The sequence below is a fragment of the Phlebotomus papatasi genome, chromosome 2, assembly GCF_024763615.1.
Source record: "Phlebotomus papatasi isolate M1 chromosome 2, Ppap_2.1, whole genome shotgun sequence".
Lineage (NCBI taxonomy): Eukaryota > Metazoa > Arthropoda > Insecta > Diptera > Psychodidae > Phlebotomus > Phlebotomus papatasi.
In genome coordinates, this window is record NC_077223.1 from 105,436,734 (window position 1) to 105,449,593 (window position 12,860).

A 12,860-nucleotide genomic window follows, 5' to 3' on the forward strand; every position below is an offset into this window, starting at 1 on the left:
ACACAAGATATTTCTGCCGGGTTTCCATTTTACTAACCCGGCTTGCGCAGTGCTCCTTACAAATTAATCACAAGTTTTGAGTATTGTTAGCAGCATTCGTAGAATATTGCATTTTATTCGGTCAAAATTAAAATCTACAGTAATTGCATTAAATATGGGGAAGTGGGGCTACTTTGAGCTCTGAGGCTAGATTATTATACGATTTTTTCGCCTATTTCTAAATGAAGCTGGTCCTTACAATTATTTTACAGTAGAGTCTCTCAAACATGCGCCTGGCAAGTTGGCCTTTTTATATGGAGCTATTTGAAGCCAATTCCTAAATTGATCTCGGACTCAGTTCACAGTGCTCCAAGGAAAAAATTTATTTAAACAAAAATTTAGTATATTTATCTCTCCATACGGAAAAACTTCTCACTTTTTAAATATTTAGCATAACGTTCATGAGTGCAGAAAAATTCCCATACGCATTTGTATGTGAAAGTAAGAAATTGGCTTCTACTTTAAAGGCCACTCGCCGGGGACTAGCTCTCAAATTTGAATCTCTCAAATTCGAACGCCGTTTGAATTCAAAATGTCAATTGTGAGGTTATGTTAAAAGATTCGTATTCTGGATGAATGCAAATCATATTTATGTGCTTCTTCCTGAATGTTTAGATTGCATGTAGGGAGTGTTATGAGGCTTCTCAGCTGGCTTCTCAGTTGCAAAAGGAGGTGGTCAGGAGGGTTATGGGGAGTGCTTCTGTTTTTAAACCATCAATAGTTGGCAACTATCTGTCCAAAAGCGGTTTTTGTGTAATCTGTGGGGATGGGTCAACATTTGACTGGCTTTTAAAGACTTTCTCGGAGTTCCTGTCTCTTGGAACTGGGACTCAGGTGGAAGTCGTTGAGAATGGGAGCCTGAAAAAAGGCCTCTTTGCCACTATTTTGGTACCGGGCCCAAGAATGGACGTCAGAACTGTCTTCCTGAATGTTTACATACATTACGATCGTATAAAATGAAAAAGAAGTTTGTTACTACTAAGACTTGTGAGGAAGTACGGGAATTTGATTCAAAGTACAATTTAATCTCACATAAATTTCGTTAGTTTTGAAAAAATCGTTCGAATTTAGGAGACTCTAAACACAATTATTTTGCCTATCCAAATTACAACATGTTAAAACCCAGTTTCCTTTAGAAATATGCGAAAATATCGTATAACAATGTAGCCCCACAGCTCAAAATAGCCCCATCGCCCCTTTTAAGTGTTCTTATCATAAAATTTTTCCTGATAGCCTATTTCTTGTCTATTTTGGATATTTATTTTACTTTCTCCTTTTTTTCTCCCTTAACTTTTTTCTCTGGTTTTTCCTTTTTCTCTGTCTTTTCCTTTTTCTCTGCATTTTCCTTTTTCTCTGCCTTTTCTTTTTCTTTATCTTTGCTGTGCTCATCTCTGGCATGTCTGTTCATGTTGCTCTTCCATTTGAATATCATACCACAAACCTCACATGGATACGTAATTCTAGTAGCGCTGTGAACCTTCATATGGCTGGTAAGGTAGCTGTGACGCTTGAAAGTTTTCTGACAAACTCGGCAGGCATATGGTCTTTCGTCACTGTGACTGGAAGAAAAGTGCCTATCCCGGCTCTGTTTGGTCTTGAATTTCCTGTCACACTGAGAACAGGGGAGCATGTCTTCTTCTGTGATAACCTTCTCTGGCTTTTTTATTCTGAAAAAAAACACAATACAATTAAAAATTCAATTTATCTAGAATTTTATGTCGAATACCCTAAATGAGCCCATTTCAGATGCTTAATCAATGCTCCCCTTTCGAAATATTTCATCCCACATTCAGCACATTCAAAATTCCTAGATACTGGATGAACCTTCACGTGGAACTTGAGAACTTCCATACTCTCGTAGAGTTCATTGCAGATTTGACAAGAAACTGGTCCATCGGTGTATTCAATGGGCAGACCAGGATGGAATTTCTCAGCATGACTCTGGAGATTTTCTTTGACTGAAAATTTCTTAATGCAGTAGGGACATTTGACATTTTTGTCCTGATGCCTCCTTTCATGAATAACTAGATTAATCCTGTCTGGATATCTTTTTCCACAGGTGCTACATTCATAGGGTTTAGTGTGGATTAACATGTGGGACATCAGGGCTTGATTGTGTTTGAACTTCCTCGGGCACTGTGGGCATTCCACATTCCTCTCATCGGTGTGAACGGTTAGATGACGCTCATAGAAGGATCTATCCGGTGTTCTCTTCCCGCATTCAGGACAAGTATACATTGTCCTACCACGCTTTTTGATCTTATCCCTGTGAGATAAAAGTCGGTTATACACGATCTTATATAACCTACGATTCTTTTGCTAAAATTCGATAGAACCGGAAGAATAGCTGCCTCATTGGAAGATAAAGCTAAATAAAAAAGTGTCGTTCGCGATGAGCTGTGAGTAGCAAAATCTTTAAAATGCATTGGAAACGTTGAAAATACTTAAAAACAAAATATCAGATCCCCAGGGATTTCTCTGGCTAGATTGGCTCAAATTCTCCGAAATGAGTTACCGTTTGATGAAAACTACAGCATGCAAGAAGTAAGAAAACGTTGGACCATCACAATTTTGGCAAAATATTGTAAGACTAATCGGTTCCGCGGCTAAAGTTCCTGTCGTTATTTTGAATTTCCAGAGACTGATTCGGTACATAATGTGCCTTGTCCTTTAGGGTTAGCCCTCAGGATGGGAGGCAAAGGGTGTGCTTCTTTAAAGTGAGAGAACTTATGTGCCTTAGTTCATGCGCTCTCAACAGAAAGTCACTCGATCCTGAGATACGAGTACAGTAGACTCTCGCTCAATCGTCTCTTTTTCAATCGGACGAAAAATTTTGTTGGCAATTTTCACGTTTAATTATGAAGCTAATTTGCTCAAATTCGCTATAGTTCTTCCTATTTTATCGTGATTCTTTATAATTGAGCGCTTTTTGTGGAATTTACAAAGGCTTTGACGCCCAAATCTATCGCTGAACCGGATGACATTTTGCCCCAAATGCCCAATTGAGAGAGAGTCTACTGTATTTGTTTCCTTTTTTGTCATATGACATTGTCATACTGTTACAGAATGCTACTCCAGAGGTAATGGAAAGAATAATAAACTTGTAATGCATTAGTAAGGACTTACTTTGCGTGTACAGTTTCCATATGCTGCAACATTTTGGATTTGATGGGGAATTTCCTCTCACAGATGGAACATTCATGGAGATTTTCACCTGTGTGTAGTCTTATGTGTCTCCTCATGGTTTTTACATCTTTGAACTTCTTGTCACAGTGAGGACAAGCATTAGTTCCTTCGACTTTCCTGTGCCCATAGACGTGCTTTTTCAGTTTTGGTTTACTTGTAAAAGCCATTGGGCAGTCGGGACAGGGATACTTTTTGGGATAAATGTATTCTCTTTTTGGCTTCTTGAGTCCAATTTCATCCTCATCCCCGGAATATTCTGCTGCAGCTATGTGAGTTACTTCCAGCTTCAAGTTATCGAGAATTTCATCCTTGATTTCTCTGCAAAATGGACAATTTCTTAGGAAAACGGATTGAGATTTTTAGGAAGGATGTTTTTCACTTACACAGATCCAAATTTAACATCGGGCTTTTCCTCATCATCTGACGACGCTTCAGAGACTGTCTCAGACTTAATGGGACACTCTATTTTCACATCACATCCCTCAAAGGGATCCTTTTCTACCTTTATTCTAACCGACATCTTTTTTGGGATTCAATTTTGAAAAGCCGAAGCTTTTTTAAATCGGCTGTGGAATTAGTATTAGAGATTTTTCTTCACTGAGAAAAAGAGAAATTTTAGAAGCTTCAAATTTTCACTTTGACAACTAATTCGAACCCAGCTGACCTAATTTTGATATACCTTACACTGTATCATATACGAATTAACAACGTGTAGTATATCGATTAGCTTTCTGCCCTCTCTTATTTTAAAAGTTTTCTGTTAAATGGAATTATGGATGGTTAGCCGGGTTATGCTGATAACTTCACGAGATTGAGAGTTGTCAAGGGTCATCCGGGATTAGGTTCTAAAAGAAAAATCAAGGTAATTTTTGCTTTTTATTCTTTAAAAAAGTATTTAACAATTAAAATACTAAAATAAAACCGTAGTAACATGCTCAGGAAATTATTAATTCAAATAGTTAACTGAAAATTATTGTTCTTTTCAGCAGAAAATCACAAAAAAAGCCTCAGACAAAATGTTCGAGTTCTTTGGGAAAATCTTGCAGAACTTTCAGCTTTTGCCCAAAGTCCATGCCCAGGATGAGGAAGATCTTGTTGATCCTCACACTGTACTGAGGGTAAGATAGAAATACGATAGATTCCCTGGATTTTGCATGGAATCTTCGGATTCTGTTGAGGTTATGGCTAGAGACATTACATAATGTTTTGCAGGAGAAGTGCGGGCAGCTTCCCAAGGTGGAATCCCTGTATGCTAAATACCAGGAATGCAATGATAGGGTAAATAGTCGCACAAAGACCACCGAGAATTGCCAGGAAGAACTCTTTGATTACCTCCATGAGCTCGATCACTGCGTCAGCCAGACACTGTTCTCCAAACTTAAGTGAGAGGGCAGTCTGCAGGTAATTATAGATAAATGGTAGCCGAGAACTGGCTGAATGTTAATAAAATTTAAGAGAATAGCATTGATTTTTTATTTAGAATTAGAAATATTAGTGTTCTAAATAAATCATGGCCAGCTGGGTTATCCTTTTTTTTTTTTTAAAAAAAACCATGGAGAAGGGAATTCGCAGAATGCTGGAATCGGGAATTTTAATATTTTACAAAATATTTTGTCACAATCTTTTGATGTATTCTGACTATTCTGACCGATCTGACTTAACGAAAATATTTTTCTTAAAAAACTTATTTCAAAATTCCATTAAAATATAATAAATTGATTTCACAAGAAGAAATTAATAATTACCGGTTAAAATCTATCCAGACGTATTCAAAATTCCAAGACCTTTCGAATGACACCAATCTTAGCCAAATCGGTTGAGAAATAATTCGTTTATAGTGATTTTACTTGGCGTTTACGAAAAACATTTTTACTTATGGCGTCTACACACTAGTAGGGGAGGGTGGGGCAGTTTCACTCCTAAATTTCAAAATGGATTTTGAGATCATTTTGTAAAAAATTGATAAACAGAATTAAAACTTTATATATTCTGTGAGTTACAGTTGGGTTTCGGGTTAATAAAAACAATAACAATAATCCTTTAACTTCATTGGTCTATTGTGGAGAAGATGATTTCATTTGAATGGAAGAATGCGTGAAAATCCCGCCCCGTTGCGGGGCAGTTTCAAGATAAATAATGAGGCAATTTTTTTTTCCTGTTTTTGTACACATTTTACGATATATCTCCAAACCTATGTTGGTTGCCAATTTGGGGTTTTCGGTTGCCTATTCTATATTAAATTGGCTTTTGTTTTGTATTAGTATTATTGTCTAATTCATTCTACAATGACAGAAAGCAGCTAATAAACTCAAAAGTTTTTTCGGCACGCTAGAAACATATGGGAAACACAGGAAATGTCATGCCCCTGGTGAATTTTAACTCTTATTGATCATACAGTGAAAGTAAAATATTGCCACAAATTTCCAATCCTATTTCTCATTAATTGAGTAATTTTCTTTAATATTTTATACGAAAGAAATGTCTTTTGTAGTTCTAAGCTAATTCAGAACATAAATGGATCAATATGTCGCCTTAGAACATGTCGTTTTTAGTATAACAGTTTTGTAATAGTATTTTAAAATCTTTAATTGTCATAATAGTACAAAAAAATTATAATATCTTGCTGAAAACATTCTGAAAAATATTATAACAATTAACTTTAGCGTTTTTAAGCACTTAAAATCATTGAAAGATTGTTTTTTTTATTTTTTGTTTATGAGTTTTTAGAAAATCTACTTCCCAAAATTTCGGACTTTATCGACAAAAACAGCTACAAAACGTTCTCAGTGATTGCTTTAAGTGAATTTTGATTAAAAAAGTAAATTATTGGACACAGGAAACTTCTCCGTGTGCTTGCTTGAAACTGCCCCTTACGCACTTTCGGAACTTAAATCAAAATTGTCAGAACCGTCTTAGAATTCATTCAACGCTAAATGCCTTATAATAATCATAAAACCACTAGTAAATTAGTACAATTATGTTACTTCGATAAAAAAGTGCAACGGTTCAGAAATTGTTGAAAATAACACATTATAAAAAGTTTCATTTTATTGCAGTTTTATAAAATCAATTATACGGAACTCAAACGAGAAGCGTTACGAAATTAATTATTTTTATGAACATGGGTCTCAGTTATAGCTTCAGTAACATAGAGGTTTTATTTCATTCCTTTCAAAGAGATAAGAAGAATATGCAAAAATTGAAACTGCCCCGTCGTAAACTGCCCCACCCTCCCTACACATTTTTTTTAAAAAATGCCCTTTTTAAAAAAATCTGACGTTTTTGCCTACAAGGATAGGGGAAACTTTCTTTAAAAAGGCATTTAAAAAAAATCTACTAATGTGTAGACGCCATCAAAGACAAAAAAGAACATCTCAAAAAGTCAAAAATGCACAATTTTGTATGATAAAAAAAAAATATATTTTTATTGCTAGCTCAAATTCAATCCATTTTCTCCGATTTAATTACCATTCCATTAACCATTTTAGTGTATCGTTTCAAATCGCAGACTTTGAAGTGTCGTGTGATCAAAGATTTCTTAGACTTGTATTCCTTTCCACATTGACAAACGTAGACTGGTCTGTTTGGATCATGAGTCATCATATGATCATCTAGATGATTCTTTCGTTTGAATTTCATGGGGCACTGAGGACAATCGAACATCCTCATGCGTTCCTTGTGACTTCGCAGGTGATTTGTGTAATCTTTTCTGTATGTGAAAGGAGTACCACAAAGTCCGCAAAAGAAATTTGCCTCTACCACTGGAGGTTCTCTGTAAAGAAATTATAGCTTTAGGTTGAAATGTTTGGGAACATAGGGAACAATTTGGGACCAAGGGGATCACTAGGGAACTCTTAAGAACTTGGGAACCCGTTGAAACCCGAGAAAAGCTTGGGAATTTTCCAAAAACTTTGCAATCCGGAGAACATTTGAGTACCTGGAAATTCTTTGAGAACGCTTGAAAATCCGGAAGCCCGGGGAATCCTTGTAACACGTGGGAAAGCTTGAGAATTCGGAAAACACTTAGATATCCGGGAAACACTTGGAAACCCGGAGAAAGCTTGGGAATTCGGAAAACAATTAGAAATCCGGGAAACACTTGGGAACCCGGAGAAAGCTTGCGAATTCGGAAAACACTTAAAATCCGGGAAACACTTTGAAACCCGGAGAAAGCTCGGGAATTCGGAAAACACTTAAAAATCTGGGAAACACTTTGAAACCTGGAGAAAGCTTGGGAATTCGGAAAACACTTAGATATCCGGGAAACACTTTGAAAGCCGGAGAAAGCTTGGGAATTCGGAAAACACTTAAAGATCCGGGAAACACTTGGGAACCCGGAGAAAGCTTGCGAATTCGGAAAACACTTAGATATCCGGGACACACTGTGAAACCCGGAGAAAACTTGCGAATTCGGAAAACAATTAGAAATCCGGGAAACACTTCGGAACCCGGAGAAAGCTTGGGAATTCGGAAAACAATTAGAAATTCGGGAAACACTTGGAAACCCGGAGAATGCTTGTAACCTTGGAAAATATATGGGAACCCAGAGAAAGCTTGCGAATTCGGAAAACACTTAGAAATCCGGGAAACACTTGGGAACCCAGAGAAAGCTTGGAAATTCGGAAAACACTTAGAAATCCGGGAAACACTTTGAAACCCGGAGAAAGCTCGGGAATTCGGAAGACACTTACAAATCCGGGAAACTTTTGGGAACCCGGAGAAAGCTTGCGAATTCGGAAAACACTTAAAATTCGGTAAACACTTGGGAACCCAGAGAAAGCTTGGAAATTCGGAAAACACTTAGAAATCCGGGAAACACTTTGAAACCCGGAGAAAGCTCGGGAATTCGGAAGACACTTACAAATCCGGGAAACTTTTGGGAACCCGGAGAAAGCTTGCGAATTCGGAAAACACTTAAAATTCGGTAAACACTTGGGATCCCAGAGAAAGCTTGCGAATTCGGAAAACACTTAGAAATCCGGGAAACACTTGGGATCCCAGAGAAAGCTTGCGAATTCGGAAAACACTTAGAAATCCGGGAAACACTTCGGAACCCGGAGAAAGCTTGGGAATTCGGAAAACAATTAGAAATCCGGGAAACACTTCGGAACCCGGAGAAAGCTTGGGAATTCGGAAAACAATTAGAAATTCGGGAAACACTTGGAAACCCGGAGAATGCTTGTAACCTTGGAAAATATATGGGAACCCAGAGAAAGCTTGCGAATTCGGAAAACACTTAGAAATCCGGGAAACACTTGGGAACCCAGAGAAAGCTTGGAAATTCGGAAAACACTTAGAAATCCGGGAAACACTTTGAAACCCGGAGAAAGCTCGGGAATTCGGAAGACACTTACAAATCCGGGAAACTTTTGGGAACCCGGAGAAAGCTTGCGAATTCGGAAAACACTTAAAATTCGGTAAACACTTGGGATCCCAGAGAAAGCTTGCGAATTCGGAAAACACTTAGAAATCCGGGAAACACTTGGGATCCCAGAGAAAGCTTGCGAATTCGGAAAACACTTAGAAATCCGGGAAACACTTCGGAACCCGGAGAAAGCTTGGGAATTCGGAAAACAATTAGAAATCCGGGAAACACTTCGGAACCCGGAGAAAGCTTGGGAATTCGGAAAACAATTAGAAATTCGGGAAACACTTGGAAACCCGGAGAATGCTTGTAACCTTGGAAAATATATGGGAACCCAGAGAAAGCTTGCGAATTCGGAAAACACTTAGAAATCCGGGAAACATTTGGGAACCCAGAGAAAGCTTGGAAATTCGGAAAACACTTAGAAATCCGGGAAACACTTTGAAACCCGGAGAAAGCTTGGGATTTCGGAAAACACTTAAAAATCCGGGAAACACTTGAGAACACGGAGAATGCTTGTAACGCTTGTAACCTTGTAAAACACTTGAGAACCCGGATAAAACTTGGGAATTCGGAAACACTTTGAAAACCGGAGAGAGCTTGGGAATTCGAAAAATACTTAGAAATCCGTTTGGAAACTCAGGAATTATTTGGGAACACTTGAGAATATGAGAGCCCGGAGAAACCTTGGAATTTTGAGGAAAGCTTAGGAACCCGGGAAAAATTTGGGAACCATGGGAAATCTTGGCAGCTCGGAAAGCACCTGAGAACGCGGGGAAAGCTTTCTTTGGAATCATAAAAAACACTTAGTAATCTGGAAAACATTTGGGAACCCAGGAATCACTTGTGAACGCTTAAGAACCCGGGAGCCTCAGGAACCCTGGGAATCTTGGGGATAGTTTGGGAACTCGGAAAACACCTAAGGACCCGGGAAATGCTTGGGAACTATAGAAACACTTGCAAATCTGAAAAATATTTGAGAACTAGGGGATCATTTAGGAACACTTAAGAACAGAACTCGGACACCCGGCGACTCCTTGAAATTTGGGAAACTGGGAAAAGCTTGAGAACCTAAAAACCACTTAAGAACCCTGAAAACATTTAGGAATCACTTTATAACGCTTGAGTATCTGGAACCTGCAAAACTTTTAGAAACCCAGAAAGAGTTTGGGAGTCGGGAAAATACTCAGGGATCCGGAGAACTCTTGGGAACCATTAAATGCTTAGGAACCGGGGAAACGTTTAAAAACTCGGAAAATTCTACAGGGAACATCAAGAATTAGACTTACGGTGAAGCTGCTGGAGAGGTTTCTCCAAGCGCCTGTAGGTGCCTCTTGGTGCGTTCATGCTTAGTTAAGATTTTCCTGCTCTTAAATAGTTGATTGCACGGAATACATTTATAAGTATTTTTCGGCTTCAGCTTCAGATGCTTTATCTTAATCACTGGTGTATCTGGAAATTCTTTTTTAATCGTAACACGCGGTGGTGCTTTGTTTTTCACCTGTTCCGGATGTTCTGGATGCCATTTTCTCATGTGAATGGTGTAAGATGCTTGATTATTGAAGACTTTTAAACAAACCTGGCATATTAGACCCCCTAAATATATTTTTAATTGAAGATTTAGTTATTTTCCGAGAGAAAATAAATATTTAATTGTAATGTTTGCGATTATACGCTAATTAGAATTCCGAAAAAATATATTTCCGAAAATTTTCGTAAAATTTGATAAAAGATCATTTAAATGACTTTTGAATTATTCTAGAATTGTATAATTACTAAAATAATAGATTGTCAAACTCCGAATTTCTAAAATGGTTTTTCCGGAATTCCGGAATTTCGTTCTACGAAACTTTCGTCATCCGAGGCTTCAAAAGCTTTCATTTCTAGAAATATTTCCATGTTTCTGTATTATTTTTTCGGTATTTCCGACATTTTGAAATAAATCCGGAATTTATTTAGCGTATACAAACGTAATTTTATAGGTTTTACCTTTCTTTGTGGCCTTAGTTATCACGTGTTTATTTAAGTGTCGCCTGAGGCACTCCAAATCGGAATATTCTCTTTTGCAGATTGGGCAGGTTTTGTTCACATTCGTGTGTTTTGTGCTATGAATATTGAGATAGTCCTTTCGCCGGAATGCTTCTCCGCATATTGTGCAGACAAAGGGTTTTTCCGATGTGTGAATTGTTACATGATTCCGTAGATGGATTTTCTTTTTGAAAATGCGAGAGCAGGCCCGGCACTTGAACATGTCCTTACAGCCCTTCTTCTTTACGATCTCTATATACGCAAGTCCAGGATCTTCCGTTTGAAGTGGTTCGCTAAAGCGACTGAGATATGAACTATCATTTTCTTCCGGAGAACTTTCTTCAGCATGGCTCTGCTGCAAATGTTCATCCAGAAATCTTTTGTATCCGTAGACTAAAGGGCAATAGGGACATTGGAAGGTTGAGTCCTCAGTTGAATTGGTATGGGTATGCATGTGAGCCTTGAGAAGACTGAGTTTGTCAAAAGTCTGTTCACATATCAAGCAAACAAGTTCAGAGACAAGCTCACTGTCCCCCTTCTTTTGGCTCCCACTTTGTTCAATTTCTGTGATTTCAAAATGTATAATTTCCTGGTCATCGTGACCATTCTGGATATCGTCCTCGATAAATCTGGATGCAATTATTGCTTAAGAATGCAGGATCTCTAAATTTGTAGAATATAGTAACTTACTCTTCCCGGTCTTCGGTAGAATCTGACGCACAATCTCTTTCCAAAACCGATCCATTTTCCCTATCCATACAGTACTCTTCTTTAACTATGTCCAGATTAAAATGAATTTCGTCATGATAGGATCCCATTTTTCACGTATTTTTGGATCCAATCTCAAAAATATTACTTAAAATAATAAAATAGTTTAGGCTTGTTTGGCTTTTTCTTCACTGAATGACATTTAGAGCTGTGAAAAATATTCTCTTACGCATAGGGCATATCGTTATGATTACAAGAAATGAATAATGTCTTATCGCCTTCTTGAGAGGAATGCAGTACCATCCGAGAAAAGTGTTGAATGAAGGAAGTGCTCGGAATAACACACGCGTTAATAATTTACTTCTTTAAACTTGTTCACCTCTTGTTTTGCTGTCAATGCTGTCAGATAAGATGACACGACGATCCTACAACATTGACAAACCATTCAACATTCTTGCAGATGGTTCTAGATGGCAATCAATTCATAATAGCATTGAACAAAGTGTTCTTGTTTGGTACACAGGTGGGTCAAAAACGGATAACTCATCGGGTGCAGTCGTGTTTGGACTCCAGGCTAAATTCAAGCTGCCTGCACATACCAATAGGTAAATATGTCACAGTCCTTCGAGATGAAATACCAGCTATCTGGGCATGTATACTTGAAAATTTACGGAGACAATATAAGGGTCAACGTATCTATATTTTATCAGACAAGCTCGTCTTGTGCTACTTGAAGTCACTCAAGACTTTGGGTTCTAGCAATAGGGTCACACTTGTGTGGGTGCAAGGGCACATGGGGATTCCCGGTAAGCAACTAATAACCTTGGACCGGACCTTTTCTGTGGCATCTCAGATACCACAATCAAGGGGATCTCAGTGGCGCAATAGGTAAGACCGTTGGCTCTTGGGCGGATCGATTCCCCGGCTCGACTTACTGTTGTGAGTTCGAGTCCCTCCCGGTGCAAAGATCTGAATGTCTGTTTTAGACAATTTTCACATGTTAATAATGTAATATAATGTACCTGTTGGGGACCAAGTCCCCTGGGTCAAACAACTCAATAGATAGTGGACTGTATTTATTTTTATTAACTCAATCACGCGTGGCAGACTGCAAGGACTTGATTAATTTGGCGGTGACTGAATGGCTGAATATTACGAATGTGTGTATGTATGTGGATGGTTCCTAAAATATTACCTACATTTCAATTTACTTCCTTAAAACAAGATAATTCAATTCTTACTTTAACACAAACGGCCTCCGTTTGCTTCCATCAACCTCAAGCTATTTCACGAGTTTACAACCTGTAATTTAATAATTTTCATACTATCGCCATATTGAATTTCTCTAATTTTTCTCTTTCAACCTACCAAGTTATAAAACTCTTTATCCTGACTCAGGACCTAGCTTGATCGTCTCCCAAGGAGTCCAGCCAAACCTATACAATAAATCCTACTAAATTAGATAGGTTTTGAACATGAGAAAATATCCTAACTTACGCAAATTCCTTTCCCAAAGAAATTACACAACTGCACG

The 12,860-nt window shown here is 38.0% G+C and overlaps 2 protein-coding genes across 3 annotated transcripts; one reads left to right on the top strand and one right to left on the bottom strand.

Moving 5' to 3' along the window:
• Positions 1 to 75: 75 nt before the first annotated feature.
• LOC129801110 (zinc finger protein 729-like) lies at positions 76 to 11,552 on the bottom strand. Its single transcript, XM_055845873.1, has 8 exons — positions 11,309 to 11,552; positions 10,580 to 11,247; positions 9,880 to 10,186; positions 6,668 to 6,997; positions 3,609 to 3,755; positions 3,166 to 3,543; positions 1,766 to 2,305; positions 76 to 1,706 (listed from the first exon to the last, which is right to left on the bottom strand). Exons 1-8 carry the CDS (start codon positions 11,434 to 11,436, stop codon positions 1,298 to 1,300), a joined length of 2,907 nt encoding a protein of 968 aa, XP_055701848.1. The 5' UTR covers positions 11,437 to 11,552; the 3' UTR covers positions 76 to 1,297.
• On the top strand, positions 3,756 to 4,686 carry LOC129800647 (cytochrome b-c1 complex subunit 6, mitochondrial-like). Of its 2 annotated transcripts, none has more exons than XM_055845189.1 (3): positions 3,756 to 4,087; positions 4,212 to 4,343; positions 4,438 to 4,686. In XM_055845189.1, the coding sequence occupies exons 2-3, from the start codon at positions 4,242 to 4,244 to the stop codon at positions 4,609 to 4,611; spliced, it is 276 nt and encodes a 91-aa protein (XP_055701164.1). In that variant the 5' UTR covers positions 3,756 to 4,087; positions 4,212 to 4,241; the 3' UTR covers positions 4,612 to 4,686. The 2 variants fall into 2 exon arrangements, with proteins under 2 accessions (XP_055701164.1, XP_055701162.1); XM_055845187.1 differs by having other exon boundaries at positions 4,003 to 4,087; positions 4,215 to 4,343.
• Positions 11,553 to 12,860: the final 1,308 nt, after the last annotated feature.